General features: G+C 46.4%; 6 protein-coding genes across 6 annotated transcripts; 1 reads left to right on the forward strand and 5 right to left on the reverse strand.

Moving 5' to 3' along the window:
* Positions 1-2,612: 2,612 nt before the first annotated feature.
* Positions 2,613-5,336, reverse strand: somA (putative cAMP-dependent protein kinase pathway protein (Som1); the record flags this gene model as incomplete). The annotated part of the gene is made up of 5 exons (XM_057257853.1): positions 2,613-2,944; positions 3,004-3,258; positions 3,330-4,569; positions 4,648-4,799; positions 4,863-5,336. 5 exons carry the CDS (start codon positions 5,334-5,336, stop codon positions 2,774-2,776), a joined length of 2,292 nt encoding a protein of 763 aa, XP_057105311.1. The 3' UTR covers positions 2,613-2,773.
* A 718-nt stretch (positions 5,337-6,054) lies between these two features.
* Positions 6,055-6,755, reverse strand: N7479_010161 (uncharacterized protein; the record flags this gene model as incomplete). The annotated part of the gene is made up of 4 exons (XM_057257854.1): positions 6,055-6,188; positions 6,319-6,351; positions 6,405-6,570; positions 6,744-6,755. Coding segments are annotated over 4 exons (345 nt in total), but the record flags the coding sequence as incomplete, so codon positions are not given.
* Positions 6,756-7,300: 545 nt separating this feature from the next.
* Positions 7,301-8,096, reverse strand: N7479_010162 (TRAPP complex core subunit BET3; the record flags this gene model as incomplete). The annotated part of the gene is made up of 3 exons (XM_057257855.1): positions 7,301-7,420; positions 7,492-7,683; positions 7,743-8,096. 3 exons carry the CDS (start codon positions 8,094-8,096, stop codon positions 7,301-7,303), a joined length of 666 nt encoding a protein of 221 aa, XP_057105313.1.
* Positions 8,097-9,926: 1,830 nt separating this feature from the next.
* N7479_010163 (WD40 repeat domain-containing protein) lies at positions 9,927-11,248 on the reverse strand (the record flags this gene model as incomplete). Its single annotated transcript, XM_057257856.1, has 4 exons — positions 9,927-9,979; positions 10,034-10,789; positions 10,856-11,039; positions 11,111-11,248. 4 exons carry the CDS (start codon positions 11,246-11,248, stop codon positions 9,927-9,929), a joined length of 1,131 nt encoding a protein of 376 aa, XP_057105314.1.
* Positions 11,249-14,403: 3,155 nt separating this feature from the next.
* On the forward strand, positions 14,404-17,822 carry N7479_010164 (glycoside hydrolase family 47 protein; the record flags this gene model as incomplete). The annotated part of the gene is made up of 4 exons (XM_057257857.1): positions 14,404-14,477; positions 14,542-14,903; positions 14,991-15,532; positions 15,585-17,822. The coding sequence occupies 4 exons, from the start codon at positions 14,404-14,406 to the stop codon at positions 17,820-17,822; spliced, it is 3,216 nt and encodes a 1,071-aa protein (XP_057105315.1).
* A 202-nt stretch (positions 17,823-18,024) lies between these two features.
* N7479_010165 (sugar phosphate isomerase/epimerase family protein) lies at positions 18,025-19,020 on the reverse strand (the record flags this gene model as incomplete). The annotated part of the gene is made up of 1 exon (XM_057257858.1): positions 18,025-19,020. One exon carries the CDS (start codon positions 19,018-19,020, stop codon positions 18,025-18,027), a length of 996 nt encoding a protein of 331 aa, XP_057105316.1.
* Positions 19,021-20,043: the final 1,023 nt, after the last annotated feature.

Genomic DNA, 20,043 nt, shown 5'->3' on the forward strand with positions numbered 1-20,043 from the left:
AATGTTATTGTTCATATTGTGGATATGTGGAAATGCCTTAGACCAGGTCAACACCAGAATCTCTACAAGAATGCATCCTGTTACAAAAGAAAATATGGAAAATCCAAAAAAAAAAAAAAAAAAAAGATTCAGATATTATCAAAGGCTAGGGGGCTATCCCCAGCGAAAAGGTTCAAGAAATGTTTCATGAGATAGAATACACAAGTGAAGTCCTACTTGCACAGTGCAAGTTCCGTCTCATGACAAGCGAGATTCAAAGTGCAATGAATCAAGCTTTTTAAAATGCCCTCAGAATTCTCTTCATTGGACAATTTTTTTTTTTAAAAAAAAAGGTTACCAGAGTGCTGTCTCCGGTGAAAAAGTTCCAAAAATTTGGAGTTGGATGGCGTGGCCCCCCATGGGTTCAGAGAATCCATGATGCCCTCATAATTGCTTCTTCGGGTCCCCCTTGCTATCCTCCGCCTCCCATCTCGTAGAACATAGTCATAGCCCCGGTGGGTGACTTTGTCAATAACCCCGGTGGGCGACCGTCCTATATCCTCCCCCTGTCTACCATCGGAGTCCTCCTCCTCTGGGACGAGGCCACGCCGGGTCTCAGTTAGCCCATCCTCCACCTTCCCGAAGGCGTGATACGCTTGCGCGCAGTCAGACGTCAAGGAAGCCCTCAGAATGATCTTCACTGGGCAATGCACTCCTCTGGGTCGAGGCCACAGTGGGGCTCAGATAGCCCATCTCTCCCTTTCCTATAGACGTGATGTGCTTACGCATAGTCATACGTCGAGTAATGCCCTCAGAATTCTCTTCACGGGGCAAACCCATATTTCTACTCAAATGTCTGAGGATTGGTGGATGGGTGTACCTGTGAAAGGAACAATGTCAGCCATATGTCGTCTTGTGAGTGCAAGACTTGCCAATGATTCTTTAGGTGGTAGAAAAAGACTTATAGTTCCACCAGAGCATGCAAACATCATTGGAAAATGCCATCAGTGGCAGACCCCAGAACATGAATCTCACAGTGACGATGTGCCCTCGAGGGTTATCTCGGAAGCTGTCTCCAACCAAAGGCCAGAAGACCAAGATGAGTGTACCTGGTGAACCCAGTGTGAGCAAGTTAGCATCTTATGTGCAGAAGGAATGTACCATAGATATCCTAGATGCATGCAAATAGACTGATATCTCACACAAATCCAGTGTTTGAAGAAGATGGCAGAGTATCTAAACATCAGGGCAAGGCTGACAGGAAAGTCTCCATTACCCCGAAGATCATCAAATTCTAGGAATGGGAGAAAATGGCGAGACATGCGTGTTTCGATCTTTGTGGGAGTAGCGAGCTGCTATATGGCCTGCAGAGAAGAATGGAACAGACAACGAGGGGAATAAACAAAGAGTATTCTTTATAGGACGGATGGAGGATGGAGGATGGAGAGGGATGTGGTATGAATAAAGAGGAAGAGGATTGGAGTGGAAGAGGATGCAAGAGGGAAGATGAAAAGGGAGAGAAAAAGAAAAAGGAGGGAATTTATATGTGAAGCTGGACCCTTCCCAATTAGGAAAAGTAGTATTTTACCCAGTCCGACTCCCAATATAATGTCTGGGACTATTAACAATTATACTAATTGTTACAAGACTCTTATTGGTTATAATTCTATAGTTCATGGTCTATATTTGACTCCAAGGTCAATAGACAGTTCCAGATCCATATGGATATAGATATATGCTATAATGACTCTATACCGTCATGAAGACTGTCTACATGTACTCCCACTATAGACGAAAAAACCGAGAACTGAACCCAGAAAACTGTCCATATATGAATTCGGATCCATATTTTAAGAAATAACATGAAACGCATAACCATAACGACATCGAAACTCCTGGAATCTGCTAGGGGAATATCCAAATCCAATAATCCGGTCACATCCCATCAACATACCAACACCAACAGCCACAATCATCCAAGTGGTGCGAAATTCCTGGTTCTTTTGAGTTCCTTTTTGTGTCCCCATTTCCGATCGGCTCACCCCTGTCTCCGGTTTCAGTGATGACACGGGCTGATCGGGGTATCCGGGACTGATCCGAGAATACAGGTAAAGTATAGAAGAAAAAGAGAAGAGAGAGGGGAAGAAAACCACAGGCTATACGCATAGCCTATGGTGATAGAAGTGGGGAGGTGTAAGAGTCGACTACCAGTAACACTGGTAACAAAAGAAAAAGAAAAGAAAAGAAACGGCCGGCATTTGTTGAAAAGGTTGTGCGAGATCAAAAGAGGGGTGACAAAAAAAAGGAAAAGGAAATCGTTGAAAATGAAAGGATAAAAGTGCACTGGAGCAGCCGTAGGGAATTGGACTTCATACTGAGAGTATCAACGTTGCCCATACAATCAAGGCAAAAGCAAAAGGAATTAAGTAACCACATCCACAAGTAATAATAGTAATAATAGAAAGAAAGGAAGAGAAGCCAAGAAAACTCGTAGGTCACAGTGCACTAATCTCGAATACAGAAGAGCCTCGGTCAATCCAAGCAGTCCCTAGTATCAGTTCAAGAATGCTGGCTTCCTAAGGACGAGCAATGGGAGAGAGAGGATGCGACAAGGTACACCAACGCCAATTCTCACAGCACACGCGCAGAACACACATATCCAGGTAATTGGGAGACAAGAAGAAAACAGAACAGGTCGAGTATCCGCGAAAACGCACTAGAGCAATGATCAAATGTACAAACAAGGGTATATCGGAGGTGAAGCACCTTAAGGACCGTTAAGACTTTTACACGTTCACAGGCCGTCACCGGCACCTGTCTCAACACCATCAGCCGAATAGGATATGCTGGGATCAAACCCAAAGGTAGTGGCGTCGGCATCCGTGTTGAGGAATGTGTCAAAGTCAAAGTTCTCCAGAATGTCTGGATTTTCCAGTGCGCTGAAGTCAAGGTTGAATGCGGAAGCCTTTTGATATAAACGGTCAATAAATGCATACTGTAGAAGAAGAGATGGAATAAACATACATCAGGAATGCTGAGGTCAGTGAAGGATTGCTGTTGGTCAGGAGGCGGCTGCACCATGGTCTGAGGAGCAGGTACCGAGGTAGGCTGCGCCGTTTGAGCTGGCCCGGTCACTCCATTTACTCCATTCTTGTTATTGAAAGAGTTGGGATGTTGCGGCGTGACGGGGGTCGATGGTGTCGGTGGCTCTGCGGCTTCGGTAGATGGAGTCGTCCCTGCGGCCGCAGCAGCAGCAGCAGCTTGCTTCTTGTTGGGTCGCTTGAATTCAAGTTAGCAGATACCCCCCAAAAAAATAAATAATTACAAACAGCATTTGAGAGTATACAAACCTTGCGGGTGTCCTTGGTATCCTTCTTGCCCTTTGGTCCAGCCTTGGTAGCCTGCTGGGGTGTTGGTGGCGCGTTGCCAGCCGTCTGAGGTGACGCCGGCTGGCCACGACCAACGTTAGGGCCCGTGACGGGTGGCGCCGAGGGCGGAGGCATCGCGCTTCGTTCCTGTGGGGTTCCAGCCTGGGGCTGGTTCGCAGGCGAATGCTGCGGAGGCATCTGCGGTTGTCCTGGCTGCCATTGTGCACTAGCCATACGCTGGCCGGCATTTGCTGGAATCGGCTGACCCATTTGAGCTCCAGTGAAAGCAGGGTTGGAGCTAGGAGGTCGCATATTCGGCCCAGGGAAGAACTGAGCCTGCATCTCTGGCGGTATCGGACCATTGAGGTTCATGGATCCGGGTGATCCACGCTGGGACATGTCGCCGGCGCTTGGCGAACCGGGAAGTCCAGTCGGAGGCATTTTGGGCGTGCCTCGTTTCATTTGGTCGCTAGGATTGGGGGATGCGCCCGCCCTGCTGCCCGGGGATGTACCTGGCGGTAAAACTCCTTGGCCGGGCATCGGGGGCTGGCCGTCAGCGCGGGCCATGCTATCCTGCTCTTGACGAGCCATCATCAAGCGCCGCTTATTCTGTTGTTCAAGCAGCATAAGCTGCATCTGATAATCTTGAAGAGCATGGTTACCATGCTGAGTGCCAGGTGTCTGTAAACCACCGGGTCGGACCTGGGCGAGTTGGCCGTTTGCACCGTAGTACTCAGGACCGCCAGCCATAGGATACATTCCTTGGCCATCCGGCATCGGCACCAGATCCGCCTGATTCGCCATAACACCGGGATTCATCATGCCACCATTCGGGATACCCTGGGAATTCGATGCTGAGCGAGAGTGATGAAGGGCCAAGTTTTGAGCATATACCTGCATAGATTTCTGTTGCGCAGCTTGTCCCTGGAACTGCTGGAATTGAGCCGGAGTCATTCCCCTCTGCATTCCATTCTGCATCATTATAGCCTGCTGGTTGGGCTGTCCAGGCATTCCTTGTCCCTGTACACGGCCATTTGGTGCCAGCTGTTGTCCGTTGACAGCGCCTTCAAGGCGTGGGCGTTTCGACGGCGAGGGGGCGTTGTCGGCAGACGCTGGTGACTGTGGTCGATGTCCACCCATCTCCATGTCTGGATCCCGTTGCATTTGCATCATTTGCATGTGCTGGTTCTTTTGGTACTGCGCAATTTGCTGCTGTTGGGAGCTAGAAAGAATCTCATCAGCACGTCCACCCCCAAGTCAACACTCCGCATGGGGAAGAAGATATTCAGATAGAGCATACAGTCCAGTGGTGTTGTTCTGCAGCACTGTTTTCTGCAGGTTAGGAGGCACCATGCCGCCATTCTGTCTTCGGAGCTGATTCATCTGGCCGGGCATCATGGGTTGCTGCCTCATAAATTGATTGTGTTGCTGTTCTCGCAAACGCATGAAGTTCTAGATTTCAGGATTAGTCTATGATCCACATCCTCGATGAAGATGAGATGATCGTCCACGCACCTGGTTGTGCTGAAGGTATTGCCTAATATCATTGCTATTTCCCTTCTTGCGCTGAGCCCAGAAGAACTCCCAGAAAAGGCTGAACCAATCGAGGAGGAATGACGAGGGACTTTCGTTGGGAATGTTTGGACGAGGGAGATCATCTGGAATCTTGATCTTCTCACCATCCTTCCCATCGGTCATCATAGCATCAGGGTCCATACCATTGACATCGCCATCACGTCGATTTCCGGGACTTGTCTTGTTATCGGTGTTGAGTTTGATGTTTTCATCTTGCAAGAGAGCGCGGGCGCAGTCATGGTACCCACGCTTCAAAAAGTAATCATAGATATACGTGTTGAGGTTGTTGATCATGATCTCGGGGTTGTTCATAGTGCCGTCGTTACGAGAAGCTGTGGATCCGTTGTTGATCATAGGAACACCACCCACAGGGCCCCCAGCCCCGGGGTTCATCCCGATATTCATTTGGTTCATGGTGGCGAACGGTGGGACTGCAGCCACCCTTGCCTGTGGTATGTGAGATTTCCAAATCGGATATGTGAGGCTTGCGACGCGCGACCTCCGTTTCAGGCTATCAAGCCTAACGCGGGGTGATAGAAGCGACGCGTGGGAATGGATGCGGAGGTAAAGCGGTCAGCACTTTCGAAGGAATATCGAAGGCTTGCAGCAACACGTGTGCGTAACAGCGCAAATCAAACGGGTATATGATCGCGAAGTATGAGGAATTTCAGAATTGCTGATGGCACCTTCTTCCGGAGAAACCACGCGACGGGGTAGAAACGAGAGGGTGGAGGCTCGAAGGCGCAGATGAAGTACGCTCGGTGTCTTTTGACTGGAGAAATTGGTGAGCGGTTGCTTAGAGAATTAAACACTTCCAATGACCAAGTGTAGGAGCAAGTGCGCAGTCTATATGGGGTGGGCGATGCTGGAAAGTACAAGGAGGCGGAAAAAGCGCACAAGTGAGGTGGTTGGTATTTGGGGGGGGGGGGCGGCGCCAGACACCCGATCGGGCAGAATCGCGGACAGGAGAGCACCAAGCCCGTGTACAAGGAAATAGAAAACCCAAGGACAAGAAACAGGGAGGGGGGAAGAACAGATTAAGAATAAGAAAGGGGAGCTTAAGAGATGTGGATCTCACAGTAGGAAGAGGAGGACGGGATTCAGTGAGAGAGAGCCTGGGGGGGGACGTACAGCGACAGGCGCTGCGCTCTGCGGGAGAATCGCTTGTTCGGAGCGGATCAACTTGGTCGGAGGTCGGGGCTGGGGATGGCGCTGTCAGGCGTATTTCTGGGAATGCACCGATCTGATAACCATTGAATTTGCGGTCTGCGACAAAAGAGTAACAAGAGTTAGAGAATTAGAGAAGAAGAATGGAGAGAAAGATGTTGAAATATGATGTGGTTTGAACAGATAGTAGGAAAAGAATCAAAGGAAAGCCAGAAGGATGATATGATACCTGATGGGCCCTGCGATGGATCCCAGCGGGAGTCTAAAAAGTAGGGTAAGCCACTATTCTGCGACCACCACGAAGGTTTGATATACTGAAGATGGATGGATCTAATAGAATTGACCAAATTGAGAGGAGGATCAATTGCTGTGGAAAAGGGCAGTCTAGGTTGGAGGTTGAGAAAAAGATGGAAAGGAGGGAAATTCGATCTGTAAAAGAGTTGAGGGGCGGCGGAGATAGTGGTACAGAACCAGTATGGCTCTATGTTTATGACATACAGTACTTGACAAATACAATAACTTAAGACGTTGTATTGACCGCTTAGTTTTACCTACAAGGTGTCTAGAGTAGAGGTTAGTACTGATTAGAACATATGTACGGAGTACATAGCCATTATATATATATCTTGCTATTGACCAAACTTTCACATTTACCTTATAATACATGTTTGGTTATTACCATACAGATCAAGCCGAGCGGCAGATTCACCGAAGATCTACACGTATAAAAAAGGGAAAAAAGGGAAAAAAAAAAAAGGGAGATCATGCAATTTTCAAGTACATACTATGTATATATACATACATTGTACTAACTGGAGGTACCTACCTACATATATAATAGGTACATAAGTACATAGGTACCTAGATTGATTACTTGATCCAACCTTGCCCTAATTTCCAGTTCTTATAGATCTAATTTCTTATAAAATGTATTGGTCCCCTATGCCAGTGATAAATCGCGTGGTTTAACGCAGGATACATCACAAAGCCTAATTTACTAAAAGACAGGTGTACAAATACCTATGTTGTACTCCGTACTCCGTACTCCGTAGAGTGATTATCAGAAATAACAAGGACATAAAAAAAAATATAATAATAAAGAGAAAATCCATCCCCCTAAGAAAGAAAGGAAAAAAAAAAAAAACATAACCAATAAGGAGCCCCAGAACGCCCATTCTTCAAGTAGTGTAAATGCACAAGATCTCAGATCATTACTCTTCCTCCGGTGGCATCTCATCCTCTATGTATCGTACGAGGGAGACCCGCATCTCAGTGGTATCATCTCCGCGCAATACATCACTGACAAAGTGTGCCTCAATCTGCATTTGAACCTGAAAATCGGGTCAGTGAATAGAACCCAGAACAAGGGAAACCCAATCTTATTGACTAGCTAGTAACTTACCATCTCTAGGGACCCTCGGAGGACACCACACAGAATATTGGAAAACCATAGCTCATCCTGGGCCCGCCCATCATCAGGAAGCTCCACGAAGTCTGCCAGGGGGTTGTCTTCAAAGATAAGAGAGAACTGGGTGTTGTCACTCGTCCAGTTTGTGACCATGGGTGTGACGTTCAGGAAGATCTTAAAGCCAACCTGATCGGAATGTCAGCCATCATAACATTATTATCTCTGCATCCTAAAATGAGGCCCACCTTTGCAATCATATCAGCTGTCTCCCGGAAGTTGGCGCATCGGCCAACGCCTGACTTGGCTAGGAAGTCTTCAACGAGTCGCATTCCGATATTGTATCCCATCTTGTCCAATTGCTTGTTGACATCCTGGTAGTTGCTATCGTAGTCTTGACATAATTGTGCAACAATGGTTCCGTAGGTTAATGTGACCAGCTCCGCGTTGACTTTATCGACTCTTGTTCTGCGCATGTGAATAAAGCCGATTAGTCTGAGATTCAACAGCGATGCAGCCGCGAAGTCAATCGGTCTTCGCTTCTCGGTACCAGTAAATGGGCACTGGGGCTTACTGACTTCCATATTCTGTTCGAAGTCCATTGATTAGTAGAAGATCCACTGGCTAAGGCATCCGATCTCGGGAGTCCACCTACTCTTCCCCTATTCTTGAGGTTTTCGTGGATGACATCTTTGGGATTATGCTCTGATAGCTCTGGTTGTTGGTAAAATAGAAAAAAGTAATAGTATCCAGACAAACGCAGCTAAATGTGAGAGTCAACTGTTGATCAGGGTGTGATTGTGGGGAGTCCGTGATTGTTTGAGTTGCTGATTGTACACAGTTTACGGCCGACGAAACCGACCATGTTGGACTTGGATTTTATTGGTTGGTTTTATTTGCCGCTTTTTTCTCCGCCTTTCGATCGATGCCACTCATCACTCATGGGTGAATAGTTAACGGTTGCAGAGTTTGCTATTCTTTATGGTGCTTATACCGCCTTTGTGGGCTTTTGTGGTACTTCATTGGTTGAAATCCACCTTACCGTCTACGGGTAGTTCTGCCAGCCATACCCCATCAAACTTATCTGTTGTATTTTATCATGTGTTGGGACCAGCGTGGACGGTCAGGTGACCACTAGTGTCACGTGATCTAGACCCCCATAACTAGACTACTAGACGTGTAACTAAGTCTATATACATATAACTATGTATATATAAAATAACTATATACTCCGTACTTATATAATCACATATCGGTACGTAAAGCTTGATTGGAGGAAGATGATGGATTCAATAATAACCATGTTGTATTTCTGATTGTATTTCTTATTGTATTTATTTAAACTCTCACATTATGTATGCTTTCTGGTGTACAGGTGATGAAGTATGCCATTTGAGACTTAATTTTCACTGGTTTATGCTGCTTGGCCAAATTTATCCTAGTCCCCTCGAAGCATCGCCTATACGTCTATTGCTATCGCAAGGCCTTATAAAGCGGTCGACTATTCAAGGCGATTCTTATATTTAGGGGATTGGTAATTTAAACACACCTAAAAATAGCAGTTTTAACGCGTTTGTACGAGTATTTTAGTAGGATATCTCTACATACTATATAATATCGTTACTAATTAACTTTATCTCTCTATTAGGGACCTCGTTTTCCAGGCCTATCAGGATTAGAGACCTGATACACTTGCTAATCGTGCAACTGGTACACAGCGCTCTCGTGGTGTGTACTCCTACCCTAGGCCTAATTTTTTCTGAGGCATTTGACCTTTGGATGATTAAAATACTGCCTGGCAATATTATCCAATGAGAGAGTTCAGTTTCGATGGCATACTTAGTCGCCCCTAAGGTGAGCACTAAAACGGAAAGGGAAGGAAAGGTCTCGAGTGCCAGGCATTATCCGGTACATATGTATGTACTTCTCACTGAATTCTACAGTCTGCCAATTATTTAGGTACTTGAAAAATTATTGGAAAAGGCGTCGTAGTAGTTCATGGGTATTTAATATTATCTCGAATATATATTTAGGTTATCTAACTCCTATATTTTCCTGAGGCCAGCCTACATTGTATAAGCCCCTCTAGATTGATGAACTAAGTGTATCTAGAGAGAAGTAATGTCTACTAGAAATCCAGAAAGTAAAACAAAAGTACTGTGGAAGAGACGTTAAAAGGTGGCTAGATTGTAGCATAAAACTGTTCTTGAAGATAATCAGAAATATTCAAGAGCAAGATTACTTTTGAAATTAGTTCTTATTGTACAATTCATAGATCCGGATATATAGCCGGACAACTCACGACTTCTGAAAGTCGGGAAAATGCTCTGACTTGGTAGCACAAGCCACGTCTAGATCGGGGATGGCATGTTTGAAAAAATGAATTTGACGCCCGCTGATCTTCATTAAAAAATTAATACCTATCTTTATGCTTATTTGCCCAACTCTCCAAGCATCAGATTGCGATCGGAGGAGCAAGAAACGACTGTGACGATGTTAGCAATTGTGGGCTTGCTTGGAAGACGGGGTATCAACTCACTGATTGGCTCATCATTGGGAGAGAAGCGCACGTCATTGACAGTGCCCTTGTGGCCAGGAAGTTTGTACAACAGTTTACCAGTCTTGGTATCCCAAACAACCACACTTCGATCACCACTGCCTGCAGCGATCTTCTCACCCTTGGGATCCCAGCTGGCACGGATGAGATTCTTCTCCAGTCCGACAGGAGCGCCATCGTAGGTCTTTACTTGCCGATTGGTAGGGGCGAAGGGACGAATGTCCCATGTGCGAACAGTAGAGTCATGGGAGTTTGACAGCAAGGTCTGTGAGTCTGGCGAGATTTGTAGCGATGTGATGGTATCTGTGTGTCCGGCCATGGAGTAGACTATGGCCTTCTTCCGAAGATCCCAGACGTGGATTGTGTTGTCAATACCCCCACTGTAGATTTCGTTGCCCGCTTCAGACAATGCCACTGCAGTGATGGGGAGCTCAGTCTGGAGGTAGTCCAGAGCATCCTTTTGCCGAGGATCCCAGATGCCAATACAGCCATCGTCGCTACCACTGACCAGAAGTTCTTGTCCTCTTTTGCTAATATCAAGACAGTTGATAACCTCCTCATGGCCCACATGACGGCGTACTCGTTCTCCAGTCTCGACATCCCAGCTACCGAGGGTCATATCCGCGGATGCTGAGAACAGTGCCCGTGAATCGCGTGACCATTGAAGGTCCAACACAGCTCCTCGGTGACCTGTCAATTGGCCGTAGTTTTCGCATTGCCCGTATGTATTCCACAGTGCTATCCAATAAATCCCAGTCAGTTACATATTCGGCGGCCGCATTACCGGATAAAGACAAGACATACAGATGGAACGATCCATGGATCCAGATGCGATATGTTGCGCGGTAGGGTCGAATCGAACTGCAAAGACTTCACCAGAATGGCCTAGTAGGTTCCTTCTATTAGTGCGTGTATAGTAATAGACCGACGATAGTTTCTCACCTGTGAGCTCCATGATAGGAGCATTCAAACCACTCGTGCGAGGAACCTGTAGACTCGAATTAGCTGGCTATATTCTGCAAAAGCGTCTTGGGCTTCGAGGGTAAACTTGGCGCGTACAGATTGAATGAGAGCTCCATTTTGGGACGAGCCCTTCACAAGCTCGGTCCCTGCGTTTTCGGCAGCTTTATTCCGCTTGACCACGAGCTGGTGCGAGGTTCCAAAGCCCTCTGGAGCAGGGCGCTTTTCACCAGACATTGTCACAGCAAGAACCTCGGTAAATTTAGAGAAGTAAAATAATTGATTGGGGACCAATCGCGACTTATGGCGAAAGTAGTGGAAAGCAAAAGTTCAGGGCGAGAAGCTGCCGGGAAGAACGATAATCCCACCTAGGCTCGGCGGTGAACAGGCTGTGTCCAGTCGACGAAAGCGACCATCAAGGCTTGATCGTATTGGGCTGTCTTTTGTCGGGCAGAAAATAACATGGTCGCTCACCCCACTCACACATAAGAATCACCTCGAATAGTCGACCGCTTTATACGGCCTTGCGATAGCAATAGACGTATAGGCGATGCTTCGAGGGGACTAGGATAAATTTGGCCAAGCAGCATTAACCAGTGAAAATCAAGTCTCAAATGGCATACTTCATCACCTGTACACCAGAAAGCATACATAATATGAGGATTTAAATAAATATAGGGGATTGTTGATGGGACCTCCATGCCTGATTTTTCAGGTTAAATACACCTCCTTCTACACCGCCATCGTAACAAACTAACCATACAATAGTAGTAAGACAGTAGATACCTGCAATTTGTATATGAAACCCATACAAAATTAAGTCACTTTCGTCCTATACACTAGATAGATCAAATAAATTGATACTCTAATTCCAGTTTGCACCCATTAATCTCCCTGCTTCCAACCCATTTATCCATCACGTGGACGTGAGGAAAGCGCGCGGGGAAATGCCTGAGAAGTCCCTGAGAAGTAGCATAATTAATTTGTAGAGTAGCTCAATACAGAAATAAATGAATTGTACGATCTTTCCTGATTACAATTGTGTATTTTTTTACTATGTAAACCAGAATTACTATGGTGGTGGCAGAATATATGGCAGTATAAAAATGGAGCGGCAGAAATTATGGCAGAATTATTGATCGCGCCTAATTGGGAAGACGGTATTAAAAAATCAGGCAGGGGTCCCATTAACAATCCCGTATATATATCAATATCTCACTACTACTACTAATACTACTACATACCACTACTACAAAAACTACTGCAAACATTACCTTATTTCCTACTTGTTTTATGGGATTTATATAGTAAACAGTATAAATAAGAAGCAAATCATAACATAGTAATAGTAATTACTAATGAAAGGTGAGAAATTGAAGTAATAAATTTCTGTAATTCTGACTAGGTAGTATATATCTTTATATATTACTATTTTATCCACCTAAAATAGGAAATTTAATAGGTACAATATTGAGGTAATACAAATCGCGTAAAGTGTAATACCTAGATTTGGAGAATATGCTGGTTCGTTAAAGAGAGATAATCTTATATTTATAAGGGTTAAGATCAATGGTTGGTCGCACATTACGAAGTATATAGGTATACAAATTAAAGAATAAGTTGAAATTAAAATTACTATTGTATACATATACCTAGGCTTTAATGGGGCGGTGAGGCAGAAATGCCGATGGCGTACTTAGGTAGTCGCCCGTAGGGGGGTGGTACGTGCGTCGAGGTCTTGGCCCCACTTTTGTTGTTTACACTCGTGCTCGAACTTCAAAGCTGGGAATTCCTTCCTGGGAAGAAGGTTAATACTAACTCAGTATTAGGTCAACGTATTAAGAGAAAGGCGCCGAGAAGGCGCGTGAACAATTAGTATGCTAAGGCTAGGACATGGTTCGCTTTTATATTTGAGATTTCGAGCTCGAGCCACAATGAGAATTCAGAAAGAACTCTTGACCGCGACATTATGAAACAGATGAAGCCCCCCACTTTCTCCTCGCCCCATCACTCTACCACCAGTGGACCGTGGTCTGGATGTTGATGTACATTTCGTTGCTCCTGGGTAAGCCAACCTTCCTGGGTATGAAGAAAAGATTTCTGATGAATGAAGGAATGGTGAGTTATAATGGCTCTATGTTTTCAATGGATGTTCTGTCACTGATATATGAGCTTACAGCTTCCAAGATTTCTCGGTTGTTAAGTGTCAAGCAAGGAATATTTTGAAGGCATCTGGTTGTATTTCAATTTTATACATGTATCTATAGGGCATCGGCAAGTCAGATTGATGGTAGTCCCGAAGTGACCTCTCATGTTAACCCCCTTCCTCAATCCCAAGTGTACTTTTTAGATTTCTTCTTGAAAGTGTAATCTCGCCTTTCCTTCAAAATGAGTAATGGTCTTGATATTTATCATAAGGTCAGTGATGTTAGGATAGCGGCAAAAGCAATATTCTTCTTCTTCTTCTTCTTCTTCTTCCTCCTCCTCCTCCTCCTCGGTCCAAGGAATGGCAAACGACATCAAAGAAAGCCCTGCAAGAATTCAAAAAAAAAAACCAAAAAAACATTGCCAATCCTTTTTCATCAATTGACTAGGATAGCATATAATTCGTTGCTCTATCGTAGGCTAGCTAACCTTGGAGATGACTAGGCCCCTAGAGTACCTAGAAGAATAGAAGAAACAAATATCTCCAGCTCTATGTCTTTCAATCCAAGATATTACGTTTAATGGACTTCACCGTGGAATTTAAGACTTTTGATATTACATATGTATTACTGCGTAGCTTTTGTGGCTAACTGTCTAGCCATAACGAGTTGTATGAGTATCGTGGATTCCAAGAACTTTTACGGCGAATTATGGAGCGCTGTGTAGATAAGGGGCGTTTCATTGATTGAGCATAGCAATCCACCTCTTTTCTAATTCTTCTTACTCGTTCTCACCAGGATGATCCTGTAGGAAATGCCGAGCATATGGCAGGGTATATATAACCAAAATGGCCAAATTTGACCACTTCTCATATGGCATTTTACCCAATAGATCATATATGTGTGTTATGAAATTTCAATATAAAAAACAAATGGTATAAGTATTACTTATAAGCCTCGTTAAAACTCCTATAAATATAATTATACAGCCTTGAAGTATATGGAATGATGCAATAAGCGGAAAAAAAAAACCTTAGAAAGATTCCCCAGAGGCTTATCTGGCCGAATCCCCCCCCCAATTTCTCACTCCACTCGAACATGCCCGAGTGCCGAGAGTTCACCTCATTAAAATAGTCTCTTTTCAGAGGTCTTGAATAAAAGGCCATCTGGCGCCCATGACCCCCACCGCGCTCAGATCTGCTCGAAGCGCACGCGACGGAGGTGATGTTCAACCTCCGTTCCGCCTGGATGGTGGTTTGGACCATCTTCTTATGGATCACAATCGCTTATGGCATGCGAGACAGTCAAGTCAAAGAACTAAGGTACAGTTACGCCCGTTCCCATTCAAAAGCCCAAATCGACTAATGCACCTTTGTCCTCCTGCAGACAAGAAACTGAGCGCATGTTCTTCCATGGCTTCGAGAACTACCTCCAATACGCATTCCCCGAAGACGAATTACGCGCCCTGACATGTGGCCCTCTTGTTCGCGACGAGAAGAATCCGGAGAATAATGATGTGCTGGGTAATTATTCTCTAACCTTGATTGACAGCTTATCGACGCTAGCCATCCTATCCTCGAGCCCAGACGGTGGGGAGCGAGCCTTGGCGCATTTCCAGGATGGCATCGAGAGTTTTATTAGGCTGTATGGCGATGGCTCAGATGGTCCTGCTGGTCAGGGTGAGAGGTCAAGGGGATTTGATCTGGATAGCAAGGTACAATTGTTTGAAACTGTGATTCGGGGACTGGGTATGGTTTCTTCCCCTTCGTGGCTTATCAATCTGTCATATGTGCTCGGTTTCTGGCTTCTCGTGTCCTACTGCTAATTTGTTTCAGGTGGATTGCTCAGTGCTCATCTTTTCGCCGTCGGCGAGCTACCCATTACCGGATACGAGCCATCAGAAGCGGAAGCTGCATTTGCCAGCGCATGGGATAAAAGTATGTTTACAAAAAGTGACCATGGCATTCAATGGGGCAATGGCTTTGTCTATGATGGCCAACTGCTTCGACTTGCTGTGGATCTGGCCCACCGTTTGCTTCCCGCATTCTATACAGAGACTGGCCTTCCCTACCCTCGGGTCAACCTGCGCCATGGGATCCCATTCTACGAGAATGCACCTTTGAACCTTAACGCCCGAGATGCTGACGGCAATCGCAAATCCAAAACTGCGGCATCTGAGCCCGCTGAGACTTGTAGCGCCGGTGCAGGCAGTCTAGTCCTTGAACTGACCGTCTTGAGCCGACTCACCGGAGATGGGCGGTATGAGGACTTGGGTAAGAGGGCATTCTGGGCTGTCTGGAACCGCCGGAGTGATATTGGGCTACTTGGGTTTAACATTGATGTCGAATCAGGGAAATGGGTGGGACCATGGGCCGGAGTAAGCATGATTGCCATTTTGTCAATTCCAAGCGTAGACTAATTTTCAATAGATCGGTGCCGGCATCGACAGCTTCTATGAGTATGCCGTCAAAGCTTATGTTCTCTTGTCCGAGGGCGAGCGTGTGCCTTTCGACCCCGACAGCCCTTGGGCAGTATTGGATTCGTACTATGCTCCTCTAGCGGACTACCAGCATACTGCTAAGGCATTCAGACAAGTTTGGGAAGAATCACATGCCGCAATTAATCGCCACCTATTCCGAGGTGAAGGTTATCAACACCCCCACCTTATTGTAGGGGATGTAATCACCGGTGCCACGCGAGCTTTCTGGATCGATAGCCTGAGCGCTTTCTATCCGGGAGTTCTTGCCCTGGATGGAAAGCTAGATGAAGCTATCCAGATTCATCTACTGACTACCGCCATCTGGACACGCTACTCGGGCATCCCTGAGCGATGGAACGTGGCTACTGGTGACATCGAAAATGGCATGCCGTGGTATGGAGGTCGGCCTGAGTTCATTGAGTCCAACTACTACATTTATCGTGCAACTCAGGACCCTTGGTATCTGCATGTCGGAGAAATGGTTCTCAGCGATCTCAAGCGGCGTTGCTGGACTAAGTGTGGCTGGGCTGGTATTCGAAATGTTCTGACTGGCGAGCTCATTGACCGCATGGAAAGTTTCTTCATTGGAGAGACAGCCAAATACCTCTATCTGCTGTTTGACCAGGGCCATCCATTGAACAAGATCGATGCCCCCTGGGTTTTTAACACCGAAGGTCATCCTCTCATAATCCCGAGAAAAACGGCATCTGCGCCTCGCCAGCAGCAAAACACCCCACCTCAGGGCCAAGACATCACCGGGGGAGTATGTCAAATTATTCCGTCGCCATTCTTCGGTGTGTCTTCCACTGCGTCCCGTTCGGATATCTTCCATGCTGCCACCTTGGCACGCCTGGATCTGATGCCTGATCGAGGAGTGGCTGCAAGTCCTATTTTGGAAGACTCGACTGGACATCAAAGTGTCTTTGTGTCTGACCTTTCATCACCAACCAATTACACATTCTACCCATGGACACTGCCACCTCAGCTGGTCCCATTCGATGCCACCAGCGCGCCTATGGCCGTTCGGCCCACGTTCGATATTTCATTCCCGTCACTCCCAGGCGGTGTAAATATGGGACCTGGAGCGCTAGAGCGCGTCCGAGACGGGGTACTTGTAAAAACAATTGGAGGACTCCGGTTGAGTATGGTTCAGGATGTACGGTTGGAAAACCCAACACCTACGACAGGGGATGAGGAAGACGGATACCGGGTGCAGGTGATCAACAATGTGCCATTAGGCAAAGATGAGAAGGTATATCTCTCTCGTCAAATCACCTTTGATGTCGTTGATCCGTACGATCCGAATTTCACCCGTGTTCGCGACAATGCCATGCTTGACCTCGTCATTGACGTTCTCCCAGAGCCCTCTCGCCGACATAATGATTCGGCTCATCCACGAGATGAACAACCTCAATCAGAAAATCCACATGCGCCAGAGCCCCGTCTCGCAGGCCACAGCCCCGCCTCATCTGTCGACGATGCCGCCATCGTTGACTCCCCGGACTCAACCGTAAGGGCCATACTATCGTCTCTGATGAACTCGGTGTCGTCTTTGCTTCATACCGAGCGGACTGAACCTGCTGCTCCACTCAGGTTGAGTCTCCCTGCTGCTATTTCTACAGGCATTGGGGCCAGCCCGCTTCCAGATCTTGAAGATGCAATTACCATGTCCTTGTTCGGCACCCCATCCACAGACCGCCTGTCGTGGTCAAGTACATACTTCGCCGGCGAGCTCTGCAACGAGCGAATTCTCCGTGAAGTCGCCCATAACCACGAAGTCCTTGTCATCAAACGCGGCGGTTGCACCTTCTCAGAAAAGCTCCGCAACATCCCCGCATATCGACCAACGCGATCCGCACTGAAGCTAATTGTCGTCGTTTCATACGATGACATGCCACCGCACGGCTTCCACGGGCAGAAGAAAGAGAAGAAAGAATCGCCGAATCAACCCAGGTCTCGCTCTGCTCTCGCCGCCGTCCGCGCCGAGTCCACTCTCATCCGTCCACACCTCGACGAAGCTCAAATGACAGCTAGCGGCATTCCACGAAATTACCTCATTAGCATGGTCATGGTCGGTGGTGGAGATGAAACATACGAGCTCCTACGCCATGCAAGCGGCATCGGAGTCAAGAGACGATATAGCATGCGCTCTCGCGGCGTGCCAATCACGAATTTACACATTATCTGAATATTCACACAGATATACTATACCCTTTTGGAATACTCTCGGATCATTTGTGGCCAGTTTGTCTTATATTTTTGCAGATGTACATAGTTAGACTTGAATATAGTCAAACCTTCCAGCTCACAAATAATCGGACTGGATTTATTTAACAATCTACATTCACCATACAATATAGTTCTATGTACATACAACCCAACCACGCCCCTCAAAGCCTCGACTTACTCTCTATCTCAACCTGAACCTTCCTCCAAGACTCAACCGCCCTCTTAGCCGCCATCTCTGGGGTGACCTGCCCATTCACCATTCTCCGATCGAAAGTCTCCATAGAAATCCACCCCTCAAATCCAACGTCAACAATCCACGCCCTGGCAATATCTACAACAGGCAAATACGCCCCAAACTCAACCTCCAAAGGGAAAGGTCTCGCATGCTTCGACCAAGTAAACTCCTTGGCCTCACCGGGCAACGCCCACGGATGCGCCAAAGAATAAGGCGTCTCAAAGCGTTCCGCGTCAGAAAGCTGCACATAGAATATCTTATCCCGTGGACAATCCCGCACAAACCTGCGCAGCGAATCCCGCAACTTTACTTCCGCATCCATCTGCATCCCGCTCGGAGAAGCATTATCACCCCACAACTTAGTCCCTTCATGGAAGGTATCCAGACACAGTCCGAAATTCGCACGCTCAACCCGCTGCACGATCGAAAGGGCGCCTTCCCAGGTTGAGCAGTTCGTTCCCCATGACAGGGGTTCGTAGGCGATTGATACTACTGGCTTTGCGGAGCTGGCTAGGTCAGATAGCCGTTGAAGGTCGGATATGATTGTTTTCTCATCACGGCTACAGTCCGTTGTGTAGATTGATGGGATTTGTAAGTATGGTGCGTGTAACAGACGGGCTATTTCGAGCCAATGTTGGCCGAGCGCGAGTCTTTCTTTTAGCGGGGTTGTTGCGCCTTCATAGTTTTCGAAGGGGGCGAGGGAGAGGACTTGGAGGTTTGTTTCCAGGCAGAGAGTGTGAATCTTTTGGGCTGCGGCTTGGATGGAGATGTTTTGAGTCTTGCTGTAAGTAAGGAGATCGGAGTAGACGATTTCGATTCCTGCGATGCCAGCTTGGGATGCGGCGCGGATTTTGTGGTCGAGGATGTGGCCTGGGTACTGGCTTAGGGAGACACTGGCGATTGCTAGTTTGTTGGGTGCCATTTTGAGGTTTTGAGGTTTTGTCTTGGATTTTGTTTTGGAATTGAACATTGAATCCTTCTAGGGGACTTGATATATCCAATTAGAGCGGAAGTCGGTTTCCGGTATGTGGATGATTCACGAACAACCCCGCAATTGGCGATTTATTCCTGTCGATGAATATATTTATCGGTCATTGATGACCGAAGAGCGTGAACTGTGGTTGATCATGACCTTTACAGGGGCTATATGTTGTATATTGGAACTATAAATCCGGGGTACTTAAGCCTCAGGTAAGGATACGATATGATAGCTTCAAATACTCCAAGCATATAGATAGACATATAACATATAAATTACAAGGCACGGTTAGCACATTAGAATATAGCAGATTCATCGACGTCCAAAAATCCTTTAATATATCAGTGTCTTGTAATTTTGTTACGATTATGACTTGTGCACAAAAGTTGGCTGGTGACTTCACACTGGTGTGGTATTTTGTTTCCGGACAACTCATGAGGAATTGAAATTCTTTGGGAAATATATGCTTCCGAGCTTTAATAGGAGGATATCATAGCTGCCGGGAGTTGCCACTCCATGAATACGATGCTAAGACAGGGACAGATCCATGTCTACTAACCCCCCATGGGGTGTATACCCTTTTTTTTCCGGCTTCTGACCCATAAATATTGTGCAATAAGAGAGGGCTTGGATAATCCGGGAGAAAGACATTATTGCTTCTATTTGTGTAGCTGTTTTCCCTCTAATTGAAATATAGATGGATTTACTTGGAAGCAATAAATTCATATTCTTTATTATACCGTGATAGTTGGTATGATGCCCAGGTGGGTCGATCTTGATAGCAAACTATCCATATACCGGGTATATCAAACCGTATCTTCCAAGCCATGTATTTCGATGTTTTTATAGCCAGCAAACATGAGTGGAGACCATATAGCTTTAGCAAGCCCATCAACTTATTCATTCGTGATCATTGCAGTAGGAGTTCCAGTCATCTTGCTGATGACCCAAAAATCTGTGAACTTG

The sequence above is a fragment of the Penicillium vulpinum genome, assembly GCF_028829585.1.
Source record: "Penicillium vulpinum strain IBT 29486 chromosome Unknown utg000004l_segment0_segment0, whole genome shotgun sequence".
NCBI classification, from domain to species: domain Eukaryota; kingdom Fungi; phylum Ascomycota; class Eurotiomycetes; order Eurotiales; family Aspergillaceae; genus Penicillium; species Penicillium vulpinum.